The sequence below is a fragment of the Chiloscyllium punctatum genome, chromosome 11 (genome assembly GCF_047496795.1).
Source record: "Chiloscyllium punctatum isolate Juve2018m chromosome 11, sChiPun1.3, whole genome shotgun sequence".
NCBI lineage: Eukaryota > Metazoa > Chordata > Chondrichthyes > Orectolobiformes > Hemiscylliidae > Chiloscyllium > Chiloscyllium punctatum.
Window position 1 is genome coordinate 26,737,409 of NC_092749.1, and position 21,936 is coordinate 26,759,344.

At 39.2% G+C, this 21,936-nt stretch overlaps 1 protein-coding gene across 2 annotated transcripts in view; it reads right to left on the minus strand.

Annotated features, from left to right (window-relative positions):
- slc30a6 (solute carrier family 30 member 6) overlaps positions 1-21,936 on the minus strand; it is a 159,878-nt gene that overhangs the window by 128,821 nt on the left and 9,121 nt on the right. For both annotated transcript variants that reach the window (XM_072580531.1, XM_072580532.1), the window contains one exon: positions 6,738-6,824. In XM_072580531.1, coding sequence (XP_072436632.1) covers positions 6,738-6,824 — 87 coding nt within the window. Of the gene's footprint in view, positions 1-6,737; positions 6,825-21,936 lie in introns of those variants that run through there.

Here is a 21,936-nt window from a genome sequence, read left to right on the forward strand (position 1 = left end):
GAACTTAAAGTAAAGCAAGCAGAAGTGGATTTTCTGATTGTTTCAAATTTTATGAGATGGATTTTTTGATGTGCACACCAGTTGAAAGCATGGGCAGTTTTTTTTAAACTGAAAATCCATCTGCACATACCAGAATTTCATTTAGCCAGGAAAATTAGAAAGTTGAATGGGGAGGTGAAGAAAATAAGTCACTCAATTTGAATTCTCATTTGCGCTGGTCAATGCTGAATGCAACTGGCAACAATACAAATCACCTCATGATCTTAGTTTAAAATATATTGTCTACTCGAATCAGTACAATTCAGGGCAGCAGATCGAACGTTTTCAAAAGAAAATGGCAGCAATTCAAGTATTAATTTGCAGCAGTGCGTAACAAAGATGCTTCATATTGCATATTTTCTTTGAAGATTTAAAGAAGTGTGGAGAAATATATTACTTAAAGGTTTTGTCGAAAAACAGAATAGTCTCTTTCGAAGAGATTGTTGAAAAGTCATAGTGGATTTTTAAATGAGGCATTTTGGACATCATAAGACTAATGATAACTGCTTTCTTTGCTGTAGACTCTTGCTGGGCTACGGCATCAGAGTGACAGACATTGAAACAGTCCACCCTTAATCCTTTCTCCTTAAAAAAATAACATTTTGAGTATAGTATTTTTTTTTTGAGAAGACAATCTCTGCAGAGAAATCAGTTTTATTGTTTTTTTTCCCCAGAAGAGTGTTTTGGGGATATTTAAAGGAATAAGCATTTATAACTCCATATTACTGTGTACCTTAACCACTTATTGCATCTACTGTTTTGTGAAGAAACCTGGTTGATGGTTCTTATTGTTTAAAATTTAACATAAATAAGGCATTTAATTGGTCACTTTTTATAAATGGAAAGAGTATTTTTATTTTAAGTTATGACCCATGAAGCATTGGGGCCAGAGCAATAGTGCACTCTTCCAGCTTCAGTTGTAATGTATAAAATGATAGGATATGGATTCATGCCTGTGGGTCTGCACTGACTAACTTCATTAGACCAAACCAGTCAGATAGAACTGCCATGAGAAAGCAGGAATTTATCCATGGGGAAAGAATAGAACATTTAGTTTAAGCACAATATCAGTGACCATAAACAATGGAAAATAAACAATACAAATATATTGTGGAATGACAATGTGTAAAAGAGACTTTTTCAATTTAAGATTCAGTCAAATGGGAGCGTTATAAGACCTACTGCTGGTACTGACAAATGTCAAGCAATGTATACAGGTGATAGCAGTGAAAAGGATAAGAAGTGCATCTCTCTGTCAAGAGCTGGTGTGATTTGTTTCCAGCCACAATCAGAAACACTTAAGGACAACCTTTACGTTCCAAGGTTCAGATCCTGATGCTGGAATGAAATTACAAGCTGTGAACTAGGAAGCAATTGTAAGATGACCATGGAGAAGAACTAAGAAGGTGATTATTTAAAAGTTCAAATCCAGTATTAAGAGTAACAGGCAAGTCCTGTGGCTAGAAGGTCATCACCATTTCATACATGGGCTGCAGTCACCTACTGGGGACATTTCTCCTCGCACATAAAGAGTGCCCTCAATTAGTTTTCAACTGATTGGAAGGGAAATCATTGTCCAATCATCCACATTCCAAATGTAGATCTGATACAGACACAATAGGCCAAATGCCTTCACTGTCATCAATTTTCTACAATTCGTACAAGGTCTTGTACCTTCTGAATCACAATCTGTATATGCCTAGGGAATTTTAAAAAGTAGTTCTTAAACCTTGTAATCTGCTGAGATAGATTAATTTTTGATAAATTACGTTAGTTTTATGAAACACATTCAAAGGTTTTGCTGTTTCTTGATAATTACTGGTATATTGTATCAGGAATTACTAGACAATGAAAATATCATTAATTATGCTCTACTAAACCTTCAGCTATACACTACAAATATATGCAAAACCAATTTGACCTTTCAGGTACAGTATTAAATGTTTTCACAAGGATGAAAAATGCAATTATCACATTTGGAGCATTCAAACAATTTAAAACTGTACACTTATAATGTTTTAAGCAGAAAATACAAAGCTAGTAAATACAATATCCCAATGTCTAATTTGAGAACTTAACCTGGATTTTGTGGTCAACAATGAATCAGATTTTGAGTGTGGATTCTCTGTTCTTGCATGACTTTGAATGTGGAGCCATCTTTAAGCAAAGCAAGAGTCACGTAGATTGATTAGCCACTTACACTAAAGAATTCTCCGACAACAAAGCAGGGAGTGAAATTCATTTTTAAAAATATCTTAATCACTGCACAGCAAGTGAACAAAAGATCAGGACTCTATATGGGGTGTAATGGAGAAACTGAAATATATAAAACTTCAAACAAAAAAAAAACAACAACTCGATCTAAATGTTCTTCTGAGGGAATAAGACTCTCACTTACAAAATTAATTTTTCAGGCTGAAAAGATTGTTCACTTGTAATTATGTCATAGGACAACTGTTAAAAACACAATTAGTCATGATCAAACAATTCAATATCTTCATTACTTCTTACAGCAAGAATAGGGAATTAAAAGTGGTTAGCACTGCTGACTCACAGCACCTGGAATCTGGGTTCAATTCCAGCCTCAAGTGACTGTCTGTGTGGAGTTGCATATTCTCCCAGTGTCTGCACAGGCTTTCTCCCACAGTTCAAAGATGTGCAGGTTAGGTGAATTGGTCATGCTAAATTGTGTGCCAGGGATGTGAAGGCTAGGTGACTTAGCAATGGGAAATGCAGGGTTACACGGGCAGGGTAGGGGATTCTGGGTGGGACACTCTTTGGAGGGTTAGTGTGGACTTGATGGACCAAATGGCCTGAATGGACACTGTAGTGATTCTAAGATCTTCTAAGTGACATTGTTCACAGTCTTTGCATATGCAAATCAACACAATTAACCCAAAGGGGGAGATTAGAGTAACTGCACTTGACATCAAGGTTGTACTTAACTGAGTAATGCCATTGTGGGTCTACTGATACACACAGATGTCAGGTAAAAGTGAGGACTGCAGATGCAGGAGATTAAAGTTGAGAGGGTGGTGCTGGACAAGCACAGCAGGCCAGACAGCATGTGAGGTCTAGGAGAAATCAGCGCTCTGAGCAAACGCCCTTCATCAATTGCCCGAAACATTGATTCTCCTGCTCCTTGCATGCTGCTTGACTTACTGCGCTTTTCCAGCACCACACTCTCAACAAATGGATTGTAGCAGTTCAAAACGAAAACTCACCACCATCTTTTCAAAGACATCTCTGGACAGACAACAAATGCTGACACAACCAGGTATGCCCATGCCCAATAAGAATAAAAGGAAAAACTCTCAAGTAGTTGTAGTTATATCTCATACAAAGGAAAAAGGATGTGGGTGTTGGAGACCAATCATCTCACTGTCAGGATATAAATTACAAGAGTTCTTCAGGGTAGTATTCTCGGCTCAACATTTTTCAGCAGGTCTGCTAATGGCCTTCCCTCCAACTTCAGGTCAGATTTTGGGATATTTGGGATGAGCACATTGGATTTTGTACTATTTGAGTCTCCTCAGACTCTGAAGGATTGAATGCCCACACACAGCAATATCTGGATAACATTCAGACTTGGGCTGATAAGTGGCAAGTAACAGGAACACTATACAAATGTCAGGGAACTACTCTATATATAAAAAAAAACAGATTCTAATCAGCTCCCCATGACATTCAATTGAATTAACCATTGCTGAATCCACCATTATCAACTTCCTGAGTGTAACCAGTGATCACAAACTGAAGTGGATGAGCTGTTTAAAACCGTACCACCCAGATGGCCTCCTTCTTCAAGGACCGCAATTTCCCCCCAGATGAAGTCGACGATGCCCTCCACCGCATCTCTTCCACTTCCCGCTCCTCCGCCCTTGAGCCCCGTCCTCCAACCGCCACCAGGACAGAACCCCACTGGTCCTCACCTACCACCCCACCAACCTCCATGTCCAGCGTATCATCCGCCGTCATTTCCGCCACCTCCAAACGGACCCCACCACCAGGGGCATATTTCTCTCCCCTCCCCTATCAGCGTTCCAAAAAGACCACTCCCTCTGTGACTCCCTCGTCAGGTCCACACCCCCCACCAACCCAACCTCCACTCCCGGCACCTTCCCCTGCAACCGCAAGAAATGCAAAACTTGCGCCCACACCTCCCCCCTTACCTCCTTTCAAGGCCCCAAAGGACACTTCCATATCCACCACAAATTCACCTGCACCGCCACACACATCATCTATTGCATCCGCTGCACCCAATGTGGCCTCCTCTATATTGGGGAGACAGGCCGCCTACTTGCGGAACATTTCAGAGAACACCTCTGGGACACCCGGACCAACCAGCCCAACACTTCAACTCCCCCTCCCACTCCACCAAGGACATGCAGGTCCTTGGACTCCTCCATCGCCAGACCATGGCAATACGACGGTTGGAGGAAGAGCGCCTCATCTTCCGCCTGGGAACCCTCCAACCACAAGGGATGAACTCAGATTTCTCCAGTTTCCTCATTTCCCCTCCCCCCACCTTGTCTCAGTCAAATCCCTCGAACTCAGCACCGCCTTCCTAACCTGCAATCTTCTTCCTGACCTCTCCGTCCCCACCCCACTCCGTCTTATCACTCTCACCTTGACCTCCCTCCACCTATCGCATTCCCAACGCCCCTTCCCCAAGTCCCTCCTCCCTACCTTTTATCTTAGCCTGCTAGACACACTTTCCTCATTCCTGAAGAAGGGCTGATGCCCGAAACGTCGATTCTCCTGTTCCTTGGATGCTGCCTGACCTGCTACGCTTTTCCAGCAACACATATTCAGAGCTGTTTAAATACCCTGACTACAAAAGTACATCAAAGGCTGGGAATTCTGTATCAAGTAATTCACCTGACTCTGAAAAACCTACCCAACATATACAAGGCAGAAGTTAGCAATGACCATGGTAAACAGGTATTATGATTCCAGCTAATGCCACTACTGGACAAATCAGATTCCAGAATATGATATGGCTAGATTGATCTTTTCCTATTTTATTTAACATGGTGATCTTTTACTGAAACACAAATTCACAAGGCTACGGATTTGATTTTTTAAACATAAGAGACATCTTTTTATAAAAGAAAATAATATAAAACAAATCAAGCTATCTAAATATATCATATTAAAATATTTCAAAAACCTCAACTATCCCCCAAAACTATCACTTTACAGTTAATCAAAATCCAGAGATATTTTCTCTAAGTTTGCTTCTTCATTGAAATATATTTTCTCCTGGAATACACCAAAAGCTTCTTAGACTTTTAACTGTCTGCTGAGTTCTAACCAAACATTCATGGCCTGGAAATTTCACAAACCATGCAGTTTCACAGAGGTAACATTCCATTAACTCATTTGAATAATCTCCTCTCCTGCGACAGACTACATTTGATTCAGGCAGATCTCCTTCAAACTGAACCCAAAAGCATTTTAACTAGGTTTTTAAAGACTTGCTCATCTTAGCTTCTTCTTGTTGTCAATCACCACAGCACAATCGAACTTCTGTTACCTCTGCAGGAGGCTTTGCAGTCACCTATTCTCTGAAAGCATACTGGTTTTAAATCACAAACCTGCAAAGACTGACCCAGGTAATTCTTAAACCCCTTCATCAAAATAATCCAATGCCCATATGCCACTGGTTTAAAATCTAAACTCTTTAAAAACAAATACATCTTTACATGAATCTCACACTTCATCAAACAAGAATCTAACCGTATCTTTTTGACATTAGACAGCATTACCATTGCTGAAACCACCAGAATAGTATTGTTCAGGGTTAGGACTTACCATTAACCAGGAACTTTACTGAATCATATGCAGGGAATACTTCACTTCCTGATTCCCCAAAACCTGTCCACCATCTGGGCACAAGCCAGGAGTGTGATGGATTATTATTCACTTGGCTAGGTAAGTGCAGCTCCAAAAACACATGAGAGAAGTTCCACACCATTCAGGATAAAGCAGCCCACTTGACTGACATCCCATCTCTATCTTAAACACTCACTTCCTCTAACACTGATGCGGAGTGGCAGCTATGTATATTATACCCTTGATTCACAGCAGCAACTCACCAAGGATCCTTTAGTAGCACCTTCAAAACTTGGAAGAACAAGTACAACAGATGCATGGAACACCACTAGCTGCAAGATCCCCTTAAAGTCACACATCCTTTTAATTGAGAAAGGCATCATCATTCTTTTGCTAGGTCAAGATCCTGGAACTCCTTTCTTAACATCATTGTAAATTCAAAGTTTGGGAGAAGATTTGTAGCTCTGGTGCTCGTTGTTGTGGTTCTGTTCGCCGAGCTGGGAATTTGTGTTGCAGACGTTTCGTCCCCTGTCTAGGTGACATCCTCAGTGCTTGGGAGCCTCCTGTGAAGCGCTTCTGTGATGTTTCCTCCGGCATTTATAGTGACTTGTATCTGCCGCTTCCAGTTGTCAGTTCCAGCTGTCCGCTGCAGTGGCCGGTATATTGGGCCACAGCATAGTCTCTCATTCCAAACTGTTCACTAATCAATATAGGTTTCACAAACAAAAAAGTTTTCTATTTTGGGTAAAATTTTATTATTGAAAACATGTCCTGTAACCTATACAATTACAAGAGATAAACATTTTAAATCAACACAAGCATCATGACTAAGCACAAGTATTTTTAAAAATAGTACTTACCCGTCTATCTGCTGAGACCAGCAGAAATTCTTGGGTAAACTTTCCACCAAGAGATCTGTGTGTTTTGTGGAACGGATGAATCGTACCCTTTTCAAAAAGAAAAATTCTATTTTAAATATCAACACATTTCATTGCAGAGAAACACACTGACTTCACTACATAATCAATGCTGACAATCCAGTATACTAAGACAGTGCTTTATTGTCTGAGGTGCCAGTTTACAGATATAAAGTTAAACTGATGCTTACCTAATCTAGGTGCACCAAAGAATTCTATTGACCAATAACCCTTCCTCAACCAAAAACAGAGTAACCAATCCAATATTAAACACATGAACCTCTCTGAAATGCACAAATGAGCACAACACTTCAAACTAACAAAGCATAGAAGAAAAACGGTTAATTGTATCTGTGAACCCTGGTACTCAATCCTCTGTCTATTCTCTATAGAAGTTAACCAGATTACAAATAAACCAAGGTAGAGCTTTCTTTTAAAAAAGTTTGTGCTGGTTCTTTCATCTCAACCCTAGTGAAACTAGGGAACAAGTGGAAAACAGTAAGGGGTGGTAAACACAAGTTATGTCAAAAATTAGTTTCCAGGATCTCTAAATGCAAAATCATTTTGCTCAAAACGAAAACTAATAACAACAGAAAATGCTTCACTGATTCTGGCTGCTGTAGAGTGTCTGGTACTTGGAGCCCATTACCTCAGGCACATAAGAATATCTGGCTCATTTTAAAACTTTTCATAAACTAAACACTATTTAACTTATCAAGAAACTGACTAATCTTTTCAGTTACTGAGGGTTAAAATAAAGGTGGAGGCAAAAACAGTTAACCTTTTTTTCAGAATAAACCCATTTCTAGTTTATTAATAATACTGAATATTACTACACTTGAATAATGAATACTTTTTATTTTGAGTAAAAATTATAGAACTAGCTCTATTTGTGAAAGTGTTATTGTTGATAACTATGGAAATGAATTTCAGTAGAAACAAACTGTAACTGAGCCAACACGACTGGTACTCTAAAAAAAATGCAATCATGTCACATCCATAAATTTTCTTGATATAGACCATTAACATATATTTTTGTCAATTCACCAAGTAGGTAAAATGTCTCGCAAGAAATATATGAAATGAAATGACAATATAGTTGCTTTTAACCAGAGCTGAAATAATGATATGTACTATCTTGATTTTCAGCTAAACTTTAGTATTAAATATACATAACAATTGGGGTTATGAAAACTGAAATTGCAACCAGAATACTGGAGCAACTTTCTTTGCTACTTCTAACCTACCATCACTGTGCATTGTACATGAAATGCCTCTAAGCAAATGAACAATAACAAAATCAAGTTATGGCCATTTATTTATTAATAATGAAAAACAGTTTTTCCATTTTCTCAAGGAACCCACATGATAAAACAGAGGAAGTAGTTTAAAATTTTGTAAGATGAAAGATGAACCCAGGAATTACTGTGGCTCATGCAACCACAAATGAGGTTTGGAGTGGGGGTGGGTAGATAATTTACTATATAAGTATAGATGTAAAAAATGAATGCATGCTTTAAATCAGAATTCAGAATTTTCCAGATTACAAATTATGTTCATTTATCACTGAAAACCTACACCACTTGGAGAGATTACCAGGAGGCATGATAAATCATGGTCATTAACTGAAACACTATCCTACTAATACAGAACACTGTATCCATTAAAGTCGAAAAGTTATGAAGTCTACCGTACAACATGTGCAAGCAAGGTTCCATGCATTCACTACCTGTAATGGAGATGTTTCAGTGACATTTTCAATTTGCCATACTTAGAGTAGCTCTTTTGTTGTCAGTTTACATCTCCTGTCACTCTAGCAGAGGCCAACACAAATTAATAGGCTTTACTGAACACAGACGATGCATTATTTTAACTATTATTGTAAAAGGGTACATTTTACACTTTATCTTTGACTGAGAAAAAGAGCTACTCTCTGAGTGACTCTTCAAGTGTAGAAAAACCTTTGCAGCTATCAAACAGCAAAATATAATTAAATATATTTCAAAATTACATTGGTATCAACATCAAATAACCAAGTCAAACAAACTAGAACACATAGGAAGGAAAAGCTGAAAACAGATTTTAATGCATTAATTGTACAGATTTTCTATAAAGCAGAAAACAGTAATCCTGCAAACAATAACTTTAATTCAGTAGTTTTAAACTAAAGAGCTGACTGATCTAATAACAAAGGACATTTACATTTTAGTACCAAAGAGCTGCAAAACTAGCATACTAGTTAAGTTCATGGGCTTCTGAACACTGATTAAAATTTAAGCTCAGAACCATTTCGATACTTTGAAATAAATGATTAAAAATTACAAGTTCTCAGGTCACCCATATACTACAACCAATTCAGTAGCTTTTGACATGATTATCCTTAATTTGGATTACTTGATTTGAAGTAAACATTCTACAATATTAAGTTGAGGCTTTGTGCAGTCGTGAAACGTGAGGCATTATTGAACTGGTTTCAAATGATGGATTAGCAGTATTAGAGGGAAGTATGAGCCTGAAGAACATTATTCAAGATATATCAGTCGCATTCCATTCTTAAACATGACAATAGAAATGATAAGTGTTTGTACATTCAACTTCTCACTTACCTTCAGACAAATTTGACTATGCTTTCATTTCTTTCCCATTCCAATCAATCTCAGCATTTACTTTGCTTTGTTAAAGGGCTCCTCATATCATGAATCATTTCTCAAAATGAACAAATACCCTAGCCCATTGTAGGCATACAAGAGAATCATACATTAATGTATTGGTTCATAAACCTAGCCTGTAGTTCACATGACGCAAATGCCATAAATTTGATACTTTATTAATAAAATTCAGAAACTCACCCAAGCATTTTGCTGAAAAGAGATTCTCACTAACTTACCCAATTAGAGGTACATTGAAGGGGATTTAAGGAACATCCCAAGTATGCTGTAGCACCTTGTCAAAATTTGTCAAATTGAATGTACTTTCTATATGAACTTATTTTTGGGATGACTGGTCGATGCGAGACATTGAATGGTCCCACAAACTTGGAATTCTCTGAAGAGCTTAAGCAAATTAGATAAAGTCTTGACTGACTTTTTAGAAACTGCAAAAGAAAATCTTCTCAAATACCAACTGTCAGCTTTGACAAAGGGTCAGTTAGACTCGAAACATCAGCTCTTTTCTCTCCTTACAGATGCTGCCAGACCTGCTGAGATTTTCCAGCATTTTCTCTTTTGATATCAAACACATTACTGGAAACATTCAGGTCTCGCATTATCTATGGAAAGGGAAACAGAGTTAACATTGAGTCTGGGAATGGCTTTTTCAGAACTGAAAGGTATTGGAATTTTTAAAAAAAATACTGACAGTTCTCAGGTTACAAATTTGTTCCATTCTTGAGTCCTTTCACAAGTTGATTTGTACGCAAGTTGAAATACAATGCAGAACAATGTAAAGTAGCCATTCATAAGTACAGGAAATGTTCCTATGACGGACCTTTAAAATTACCCCTGTATGGAATCATGTTTGTATGCTGATGGGGATCTCCTGTGTACTTTTGACAAAAATAGAGGCCCAGTGCAAAAGACAATGGGTTTCTAATGGTAAAGCAAGGGAAAAATACATTAAATGGATGAAAGGGAGAGAATGGGTTCTAACTACTAAGTAAACAAGCCAAGTCCCTGGGTGTGGGGTGTTTTGGTGGTGACATGGGGTTAAGAGAAGAGAATGTAAGAAAAATTGGAGAACAGACATAATGCAGTCAGTTTCTGAAGTTATGAAATTCAATATTGAGTCCTCAAGGCTGTAAAGTGCATCAGCAGAAATTGATGTGTTGCTCTTTGAGCTTGCATCGTGATTCATTTAAATGTTAAAGCATACCCAGAAGAGCAATATTAACACCAGAGCAAGACTGTTTATTGAAATGGCAAGCAACTGGAAGGTTAGTCACTTTTACAGACAGAGCAGAGGTATTCTGCAAAGCAGGCACCTCATCTGCATTTGGTTTTGCCAATGTAAAAGAAACCATAACGTGAACAGTGAATGCAGTAGACTAGTTTGATAAAGGTTTAAGTAAAATGCTGCTTCAATTGGAAGCTATGTTTGGGACCTTGAACAATGGGAAGGGATGAAATGAAAGGCAAGTGTTACATCTTCCTTGACTGCATAATAAGGTGCCATGGGGGAGTCTGGAAGTGTTAGGAGTGATGGAAGACTGCACCAAGGTGTCAGAGCAGAAATGGCCCCTGTGAAATGCCATTAGTGAAGGTGCTGTGGCAGAGATTTTGGAGGATGATCCTTTCAATGTGGAGACTAGAGGTGCAGAAAGTAAGGACAAGGGGAACCCTGATATTGCTCTGAGAAGGAAGGGACAAGACGAGGGTCAAAGTTTAGGAGATGGGTCAGACATGGCTGAAAACCCAGTCAGTCAATCATAAGGGGGAGGGGAACCTTCAGATAAATGAAAAGGAAGCAGCCTGGTGTAAGGTGGCATCATCAGAACAAATGCAGAAACTGGGATTATGGTTAGGAATCCTTGCAGGATTTTGTCGGGAAAACTGCAGGAGTTACTTGAATGGATATTGGTGGACTGCTTATTCTCAGAAATAGAAACTGTGAAATCAAGGAAGGGAGGAAAGGAAATAGTCAGATGGAACATGTGAAGGTGAAATAAGGATGGAAATTGAAGCAAAACATGTTAAATCTTCGAGTTCCAGACAAGAACAGGAAGTAGCACTGAATGGATCATTGGTCGATCAGAAAAAGGCTTGTGTTCTTTGCATCTTTGTACTGTCCTCAATACAGTTTTTGAAATTCTTAAAAGTCTTCAGTCTCTTAATGTGGATCACCACTCAGAAGAGCAGTGACACAAGTAAACTTGAAAAATTCAGAAATCTCAGTCTTCAGTCCTCACTCATTCAATTATTTATATAGGGTTATTAGCAACACCAGATACTGAAACATGCTGCAAGTATTGTTAACACAATTACTTAGCATATGACATACATATATGTATATATAGCAGTGGAAAAGCTTTTCACTATATTTTACTGTTTTTCTCACTAAAATACACATGACAATAAAATCATCCAATATTAGCTTTGATCCTCTTTCTACAGAGGCTGCTCAACCTGCTTAACTTTTCCAACAATTTCTGATTTTAATTCACATTTCCAGCATTCACAATATTTTGCATTTACTTGGAGTATTTAAATTTTTCTTGCCAAAGACTGCTTTAAAGATGTGTTCGAAATAGTTTTTGCTATCTGAATAATTGAGGAGTAGGCTGAAGGGATGAACTGTCTTGGAGAACCATTCTGTTCAAATATATGCTGCTGCTGATGAAAATCAAGGTGGTTTAGATACAAAAAAGTTTGAAAAGATGGAATGGCGAAAGTAAATTAACTATTTGTAGAACAGGCAAAAATGCACAAAATATTTCAAGATGATACATAACAGCATTGATTTGAAGGCCAGACAACAAAAGTACTAATTTATCCAATGATAACATTTTAGAGTATTTCTTACCCCATAGATTATTTTAGTGTAAGCACAAAATCATTTCAATGCTATACATAAAAGTAACAAATATGTACAATGCAACTTGTGACTCACTGTGCGCCAGTGTGACCACCTCTCCACACCTGCAGCTTTCCACCCACCAGATAGCTATGGTCAAGTATGAAGTATTTCAGAATCTGATGATAGCTGTGATCATTAGTAATTAATATTAGTACGAAACAAACAGCTAAAATATTCACTCAGTAGTGCAAGAATAACCAGTGACAAAAAAGAAAGACAAAGGCCAATTTTCTTAGTGGGAGAAGCAATTGGATGTTCCTCATATCTGTGTGTCCACTTTAAGGCTATTTTCTACTTGCACCCTCACTGTATTTCACTACTTTTCACCAATTTTTCATACTTCCTCATTTCATTGTACATGAGTAACGTGAAAATATTATATCAGATGCAGTTTTTTTTCCCTCCTTAGAACTGATGAATGAAAATACAAGAAAGAGATGCATTTCTCAAGTTGATCAGTTTTCCAATGGACCCATCTAGTGGTCAAGCCTCAGATTTTCTGTCTCTATCTTTTATAAGGTGTCCAGTTTACTCATTGTATGTCAAACTATGTGTTCAAGAGCAATTTTGGACTATCATCTTTCGAACAACATAGTGCCATAAGTACACTGAGGACGGAGTAGAAAATTAGGCCACCATTTTAAATTATACCCATTATATAAACTTGATCTAAAATGGAGACTCGACATGGGTTTTTCTTTGCTAATTTTTAAATTCCCACAGCTGATCAATTTTGGAAGAAATATTCCAATTAAATGGAAAGTAAAAGCACAGAAAATTGGACATACAGGGTATTTGTTCCTTTGTGCCTACTCCGCCATTCAATGTGATCATGGCTGATCAAGCAACTCAGTACCTAGTTCCCGCTTTCTGTGCCAAAAAATTCCAAAGACACATCACTCTCTGGTGAACAAATTTCTCATCTTAGACTTAAATGAGCTTTGACCATAACCCCTGGTTTTAGACTCCCCAGTAACTGGGATCATCCTTCTTAAATTTATCCTATGAGATGACGCCTCCTTCTTCTAAACTCCTAATCAATCTAGTCTCTCTTCATATGTCAGTCCTGCCATCTCAGGAATCAATTTGATAAACCTTCTCCCCAGCCCAACACTCTCCCATTTATCTCCACCCCCGATGCTTTCAACCTCATTCCTGATGAAGGGCTCCTGCCCAAAACATTGATTTTCTTGCTCCTTGGATGCTACCTGACCTGCTGTGCTTTTCCAGCACCACAATAATCTTAAGCTTAAATCTTGCCCAGGAATTGTTGCATTTAGACATTAACTGCTTCAGCATCTGAAACTTGTGAATGGTGCAGAGTGTTGTACGATCATCGGTAAACATTCCCATTTCTGATTTTATGATGGAGGTAAGGTCATTGACGAAGCAGCTGAAGGTGACTGGGTCTTGGACAGCACCCTGAGTGGCTCTTGCAAAGATGCCTTGGAGTTAAGGTGAATGACCTCCAACAACCACAACCATCTTATGTGTCAGATATGAGTGCAACAACTGGAGAGTATAGATAATGTGTCTTCAATATTGCATTAGCAAGTGCAGATTTAAACTTTTTTTTAAATGCATTATGTTTCTCAAACTTACTTTCTCTCTTTATTTGTTCTCTTATTAGAAATTCACCTTAATTCTAAAATACAGAAATGTTTAACTATATAGTAATTGTGTTATAAAATGTTACAACACACTAGACTACAGTTAAGCATGTGGGCAAATGTCCAAATGAAAAATCGTCTTTCAGGAACCAGCATGTGTAAGAATATGTATTTCTGTCAACATTTCATAGCAACTAAACACTTGGCCAGATTGCTGTCTTTGTGTAATTTGGACTATATCATTCATTTAATGGATTGAATCCATTTATCCTGTAAGAGCTGTGAGCATTCAATGTCAAGTTTAGATTTAAAAAGTTTATTTTCTTTGGCAGCCACTGTCTAGTGGGGTACCTCAGGGATCAGTGCTGGGATCCTAGCTATTCACAATATGTAGATGAATGGTTTTGATAAGAGAACTAAATGTAATCTCTCCGAATTTGTAGACTTCACAGCTGGGTGGGAGGGTTAACTGTGAGAAAGATGTTGGAATGCTTCACGTGTGATTGGACAATTTGAATGAGTAAGCGAATACATGGCAAATAAATATGAGCTTCTCCAGTTTGGCAGCAAAACCAGGAATGCAGATTATTATTTGAATGGCAATAGATTTGGGAAGTGGGATCAGCAACAAGACCGGGACATATTTTACTGTAGTCGCTGAAAGTAAGAATGCAGGTGCAAGAGCAATGAAGAAGCCAAATGTTATGTTATGTTCTTCATAGTGTGAGGATTTGAGTACAGGAACAGGGATATCTAGCTGTAGTTGTACAACATTTTATTGAGACCACACCAAGAGTATTGTGTGCAGCTTTGTTAACCTTATTTAATAAAGGATGCTCTAGTTATAAAGGGAGTGCAATAGGTGGATGGAGGAAGGGGTAAAGGTGATAGGTAGGAGAGAAGGGTGGAGCGGATAGGTGGGAAGGAAGATTGACAGGTGGAACAGGTCATGAGGATAGTGCTGAGCTGGAAGTTTGGAGCTGGGGAAATGAGGAAACTGATGAAGTCCACATTGATGTCCTGGGATTCCAAGGCAGAAGATGAGACGTTCTTCGCCCAGGTGTTGGGTGGTGAGTGAGTGGCTGTGGAGGAGGCCCAGGACCTGCATGTCCTCGGCTGAGTGGGAGGGGGAGGGGGAGTTGAAATGTTCAGCCACGGGATGGTGGAATCGATTGGTGCAAGTGTCCCAGAGATGTTCCCTGAAGCGCTCTGCTCGGAGGCATCCAGTCTCCCCGATGCATCAGAAGCAACAGATACAATAAATGACATTTGTGGAAGTGCAGGTGAAACTTTGATGGCTGTGGAAGGCTCCTTTGGGGCCTTGGATGGAGGTGGGGTAGGTGTGGGCACAGATTTTGCAATTCCTGCGGTGGCAGGGGAAGGTGCCAGGAGGGGAGAATGGGTTGTTAGGGGGTGTGGACCTGACCAGGTAGTCAAAGAGGGAACAGTCTTTATGGAAAGCGGATGGGGTGGGGAGGGAAATATATCCCTGGTGGTGGGGTCCGTTTGTAGGTGGCAGAAATGTTGGCAGATGATGCGGTTTATGTGGAGGTTGGTGGGGTACAAGGTCAGGACGGGGGAGTTCTTTCCTTGTTGCGATTTGAAGCTGACAAGTGATAACTAACATTCATACCACACAAATATCAGGCAATGACCACCTCCAATAAGATAATCTAACCACTGCCCCTTTACAGTCAAAGGCATTACCATCACTTAATCCCTCACTATCAGCATCCTGGGAGGGGTTACCAACCATTGACCAGAAACTCAAATGGACTCACTATACAAATGCAGTGGTGACAAGAGCAGGTCAGAGATTTGGAATACTATGAGTAGTAACTCCCCAAAGCTTGTCCACCCCAAGTTTGGAGTGTGAGAGAATATTCTTCATTTTCCTGGATGAGTGCAGTTCCAATGACACTCAAGAAACTTGATGCCATCTAGGACAAAGCACCCCACTTGATTGGCACCACATTCGCAAACATTCAATCACTCTACCAAGATTCCGTAACAGCAGCATGTATAATCTACAAGAAGCACTGCAGAAACTTCCCAAAGATCCTTCGGCAGGATCTTTGAAAGTCTCAACCAATACCATTTAGAAGGACAATCATAACAAAAATATTTGAACAGCATCATCTACAAGTTCCCCTCCAAGCCACTCATCATTCTGACATGGAAATATATTGCTGTTCCTTTGCTTCCACTGGGTCAAAATCCTGGAATTCCCTCCCTGATGCATTGCAGGTGTACATACAGCACGTAGACTGAAACAAGAACACAGATCAGCACCACCTTCTGAAGGACAACTCTGGATAGGCAATAAATGCCAGCAAAGCCCACACCCCATAAATCAATTAAAAAAAAGAGATGTTGGCAGAACTCCATACTATCCTTCGACATTGGTATGAACAGCTATGACTTAGAATTAACTGCTTAGATTCAAAGTTTGGGACCAATGGAAATAATGGAGTTGAAGTACAACAAACAATAAAAGGTTTTCCCGATACACACCCATAGACACCCTGCATGAGCAACACAAATTTTTTCATGAACAATTGGAAGCAACATAGTCTATTTTAAATGAGACAAAGCATACTTTTGTTTTTTTCTGACCAGCTTTTAGGTTTGATACTCTGTAGAATATCAAAGTATGCAGATACTTTTTTTTGCATGCTTAGAGAGATTGTGTGTGTTGTTTCTGCATTAGCCGGAGTTAGTTATATTATTTACATTTTAAACCGTTTGTTAATAATTTCTGCATCTTTGCTGGAGTGAGCTTCAACAATAAAATTAACTTTGTAAACAGTCATAGGTGTACAGCACAGAAACAGGTCTTTTGGCGCAGCTCATCCAGGCCGACCAGGTTTCCTAAACTGAACTAGTCCTATGTGCCTCTCTTATCCATGTATGTATCCAAATTTTTTTTAATATTGTAATTGTGCTGACCTCTGCCAGTTCTTCTGGTAGCTCATTCCATGTGTACACCATTCTCTGTGTGAAAATGTTGCTCCTGAGGTTTATTCATTTCAGGGTCTTGGCTGATTTATTTCTTACACCATTTTATACAAAATGAAGCATTAGAAGCAAATCTAATGGTGATCATGCAACAATTGTCAATACAGTCTTATGGCAATATGGTTAACCTCGAAATGACTAAGCCAGTTAAGGGCAACAAAAAAATGGGCAATAAATACTAGCCCAGCCAGTGACAACCCACATTCCATGCATGAACACTAAAAAAATCTAAGTTGGTAATGTCATCTCCCTTTTAAACTTGAACTCTGTTGTCATCAACTCAGTAGTGAGTGAACAGTACAATATGTTATTACTTGGTCAAACACCAGGAATGAAGGCCCTATCCATACCTTGACCCCTTGAGTTCAGTGGAACCAAGATAGCATCTCAATTATTGCCTGGTTGAGATCAAACAACTTCACCACCATAAATCAGACTAAATTCAAGACTTTCCAGCCTGCATGGCATGGGGAAAAATGGCTGATATAAATTAGGTGAAATAGTAGCACTTTTTCTTTATATTAATCAAAAGAGATACATAGATTTGCAGATTCTTCTTAATATTCTTCATTTCCAATCTAATTTACATATTTTGCATTTCTCTCCAGTCTTTACTATAGTGTCCCACATTTCAGCCAAACAGTCCAGCTCAACAGTGACATTCACTTTATCTTCCAACTTACAATTAAGAAACTAAAACTGCCACCTTGATATTATTGCTCAAGTAATGAAATGGGACATTCATTTCTAAGTAAGAATACTACTTCATCGTCCAATCAATTTACAGCAGAAAATGCACTATTGTTTTTATATATTTTCTAGATGTGTTTGCTAACTGAGCTGGAAGGTTCGCTTTTTGACGTTGCGTCACCATACTAGTAACATCAGTGAGCCTCCGGTGAAGCACTAGTATTATGGCCAGCTTTCTGTTTATGTGTTTATGTTTCCTTGGGTTGATGATGTCATTTCCTGTGGTGATGTAATTTCCATTTTCTTTCCTCAGATGATAGACGGGATCCAAATTGATGTGTTTGTTGATAGAGTTCCGATTGGAACGCCATGCTTCTGGAAATTCCTATGAGTGTCTCTGTTTGGCTTGTCTTAGAATGCATGTGTTGTCCCAGTCAAAGTGGGAATAATAAAATCATGGTCTCCTTTAATGTAACAGCCCTGTTCACATCCAGCAAATTCAATCTGGCCAAAGGAATACTGATTATGCTATTAGAAGAATGAAAGACACATAGACGAGGCACCACCAACTTCATCAGTAAAGACATCATCATTAAGCTAGTGGACTTATGTTTTATCACCCACTTCATTTTCAATAACAAAACCTACAGACAAATCACGGAACACCCATGGAATCTCGAATATCAGGATTCTTAGCAGAGACAGTAATGCATAGACTCCAACAAACAGCTCTGCCAACCAGCCAACCCAAACTTTGGGTCCGCTACGTGGATGACACCTTTGTCATGTCTAAACGAAACGAAACAAATTAGAGGAAAACTTCAAGACCATCAATAATATCCTTACAGGCATAAAATTCACAAAAGAGGAAGAAAACCACTATAAACTGCTATTCCCAGATGTCACAGTAGACCGAACAGTCAATGGGGAAGTTCAAACTACCATCTACAGGAAAACAACACATATGGACCAAATACTTAACTACAGAAGCAATCATCCCAATACTCACAAACAAAGCTGCATTAGAACATTATTTCAACAAGCCACCACACACTGCAGCACTGAGGAACTACGAAGAGCAGAAGAAAACCACCTATACAGCGTATTCAAAAAGAACAGGTAACCAATGAAAGAATCTGTCTATTTCTCAGCTATAAACACAAACAAGCAACCCAGAAATTCTAGCCGCTCTCCCCTACATCAAAGACATCTCAGAAATGACTGCCAGACTACTCAGACCTCTTGGCATCATGGTAGCCCACAAACCCACCAACACACTAAAACAGCAGCTAATGAACTTGAAAGACCCTATACAGACAGTAAGTAAAACGAACGCCATTTACAAAAGTCCTAGCAAGAACTGTAACAAACATTACATTGGACAAACAGGCAGAAAAATAGCCATCAGGATACATGAACATCAACTAGCCACAAAAAGACATGACCCACTGACATACAGATGAGGAAGGACACCACTTATTGGGACAACACATCCAACATCAGATGAGCCCATCAGACATGCATGAGAATTCCTAGAAGTATGGCATTCCAACCGGAACTCGATCAACAAACACATAGATTGGATCCAGAATCAATCACCCTCTGAGAAAAAGAAGAGGAAATAGAGCAAAGAACATTATAGCGCAGAACAGGCCCTTCAGCTCTCGATGTTGCACCTACCTGTGGAACCAATCTGAAGCCCATCTAAACTACACCATTCCATTCTCATCTACATGCCTATCCAGTGATCATTTAAATGCGCTAAACGTTGGTGAGTCTACTACTGTTGCAGGCAGTATTTCCCACGCCCCTACTACTGAGTAAAAAAAAACTGCCTCTGACATATGTCCTATATCTATCACCCCTCAATTTAAAGCTATCTCCCCTCATGCCAGCCATCGCCATCCGAGGAAAAAGGCTCTCACCGTCCAACCTATCTAACCCTATAATTATCTTATATGTCTCAATTAAGTCACCTCTCAAGCTGCTTCTCTCTGATGAAAACAGCCTCAAGTTCCTCAGCCTTTCCTCGTAAGACCCTCCCTCCATACCAGGCAACATCCTAAGTAAATCTCCTCTGAACCCTTTCCAAAGCTTCTACATCCTTCCTATAATGCGGTGACCAGAACTGTACACAATACTCCAAATGTGGCTGCACCAGAGTTTTGTACAGCTGCAGCATTGAGAAAGGACACAAAGGGAAAGCATTGAATTAAAGAAACCAAAGAATGTTATAACTAAAGCAAAAGGTACTAAGAAAGATAACTTAACTAAAGGTTTCAAGCTTTGCTGGGAAAAGCAGGAAGCCCAGCTCTGTACAAGAGCAAGTTTAGGCAGCTATGAAATTTAAAAATTAGTCATTAAGGAGGAGCAAAAGCCTTTGACAGATCACTTCAAACTTCAAGTACCTATGAGGAAAGACAATAGGGGTTTGAATCAAGAGTTTACTGACCAAGCATGTGAGTTGGAAAACAATGAGGAATGGGTTTAAGACACAAAAGACAGTCAGTAATCAGGTTTAAAACAAGGATATGAGGTGATGAGTATGTGACCAAACTTTAGAGGATATCAACACTTAATGTCATCACCAGAGTCGGCACAAGGGAAGTTACGTTATCGCTATTCTAGTAATGTAATCGGTCAACAAAAGTTCATCGCAACACAGCTGGAATGTGGGTGAAGACATCATGTTCATCAGCAGGTATTTAATTGACATGTTTAGTGGGCAAAAATTGTATAAATACTAAATATTTTGAGTGCCATTTTCGGAGTAGTCAGAGAGCCCGAGGTTGGTAAGTGCTGGTACTGTTACTCTGCTGAATTTCTAGAATCTCTACATAGACTCGGGCTTGGTGTCTTGTTACTGTGATACTGTAGTAAATGTTTCAATAAATATGCTAAACCTTTAATGAACCGCTTATAAGAATATATTCCAGGCAATTGAACAATCTCAGGGAAAGAACCAGGGAAGGTTGAGTAGACTCCAGTAGGGAGTCCTCCCTTACCCACCGAAGCTACTGGGGAAGCTTCAACAGCATAATCTCATGGTTTCGAAACTCAATCCCTCTACCAATAGAAGTTAACACACCATATCCCTTCTTAACAACCTGATCAATCTGGGTGGCAACTTTCAAGGATATATGTACCTGTACACCTAGATGTCTCTGCTCATCTACAATACCAAGAATCTTACCATTCCCCCAGTACTCTGCATTCCTGTTCCTGCTTGCAAAATGAATCACTTCACATTTTTCCGCATTAAACTCCATTTGCCACCTCTTAGCCCAGCTCTGCAGCTTATCTATGTTTCTCTGTAACCTACAACATCCTTAGTCACTATCCACACATTAGTGTTATTCGCAAATTTACTAATACATCCTTCTATGCCCTCATCCAGGTCTTTATAAAAGTGACAAACAACTGTGGCCCCAATGCAGATCCTTGCAGTACACCACTAGTAACTGAACTTCAGGATGAACATTTCCTATCAACGACCACCCTCTGTCTTCTTTCAGCTAGTCAACTTCTGATCCAAACTGCTAAATCATCCTCCATTTCATGCCTCCGTATTTTGTGCAATAGCCTGCCGTGAGAACCTTATCAAACGCCTTACTGAAATCCACATACACCACATCAACCGCTTTACCCTCATCCACCTGTTTGGTCACCTTCTCAAAGAATTCAATAAGGTTTGTGAGGCACGACCTACTCTTCACGGAACCATGTTGACTATCCCTCATCAACTTATTCCTTTCTAGATGATTCACCAACCCAAGGAACACAAATAGAAAGCAGGCCACAACACCAGTGCTTCACCGGAGGCTCACTGATGATGTTACCTAGTATGGTGATGAAACATCTGAAAATGAACCTTCCAGGTCAGCGAACAAACCTACCTCCAGAACCTTCACCTGAGCTACAAATCTCCAAATTCGCCAACGTATTTTCTCTCAGGACTTGGTAACAATGAAAGGCCACATTTTTACCTATCCTAGTTAGTCCTGAAGATAGTGAATTGTCTTTTTGAACAACTTCAATTCATAAAATGAAAGTAATCCTTCAATCCTGTCCAGGAGTTCCAGGATCTTGTTCACTGATGAAGAAGCAGCAATGTCCAATTCAGGATCGTGTGGGATTTGGAAAAAGGAACCAAGGAACTGATGGCATTCCCATACATTTATTTTCTACGTACTGCATGCTACACCTAAGGAAAGGTGAGGAACATATGAAGTCTTGGTGAATTGCTGCAGTGT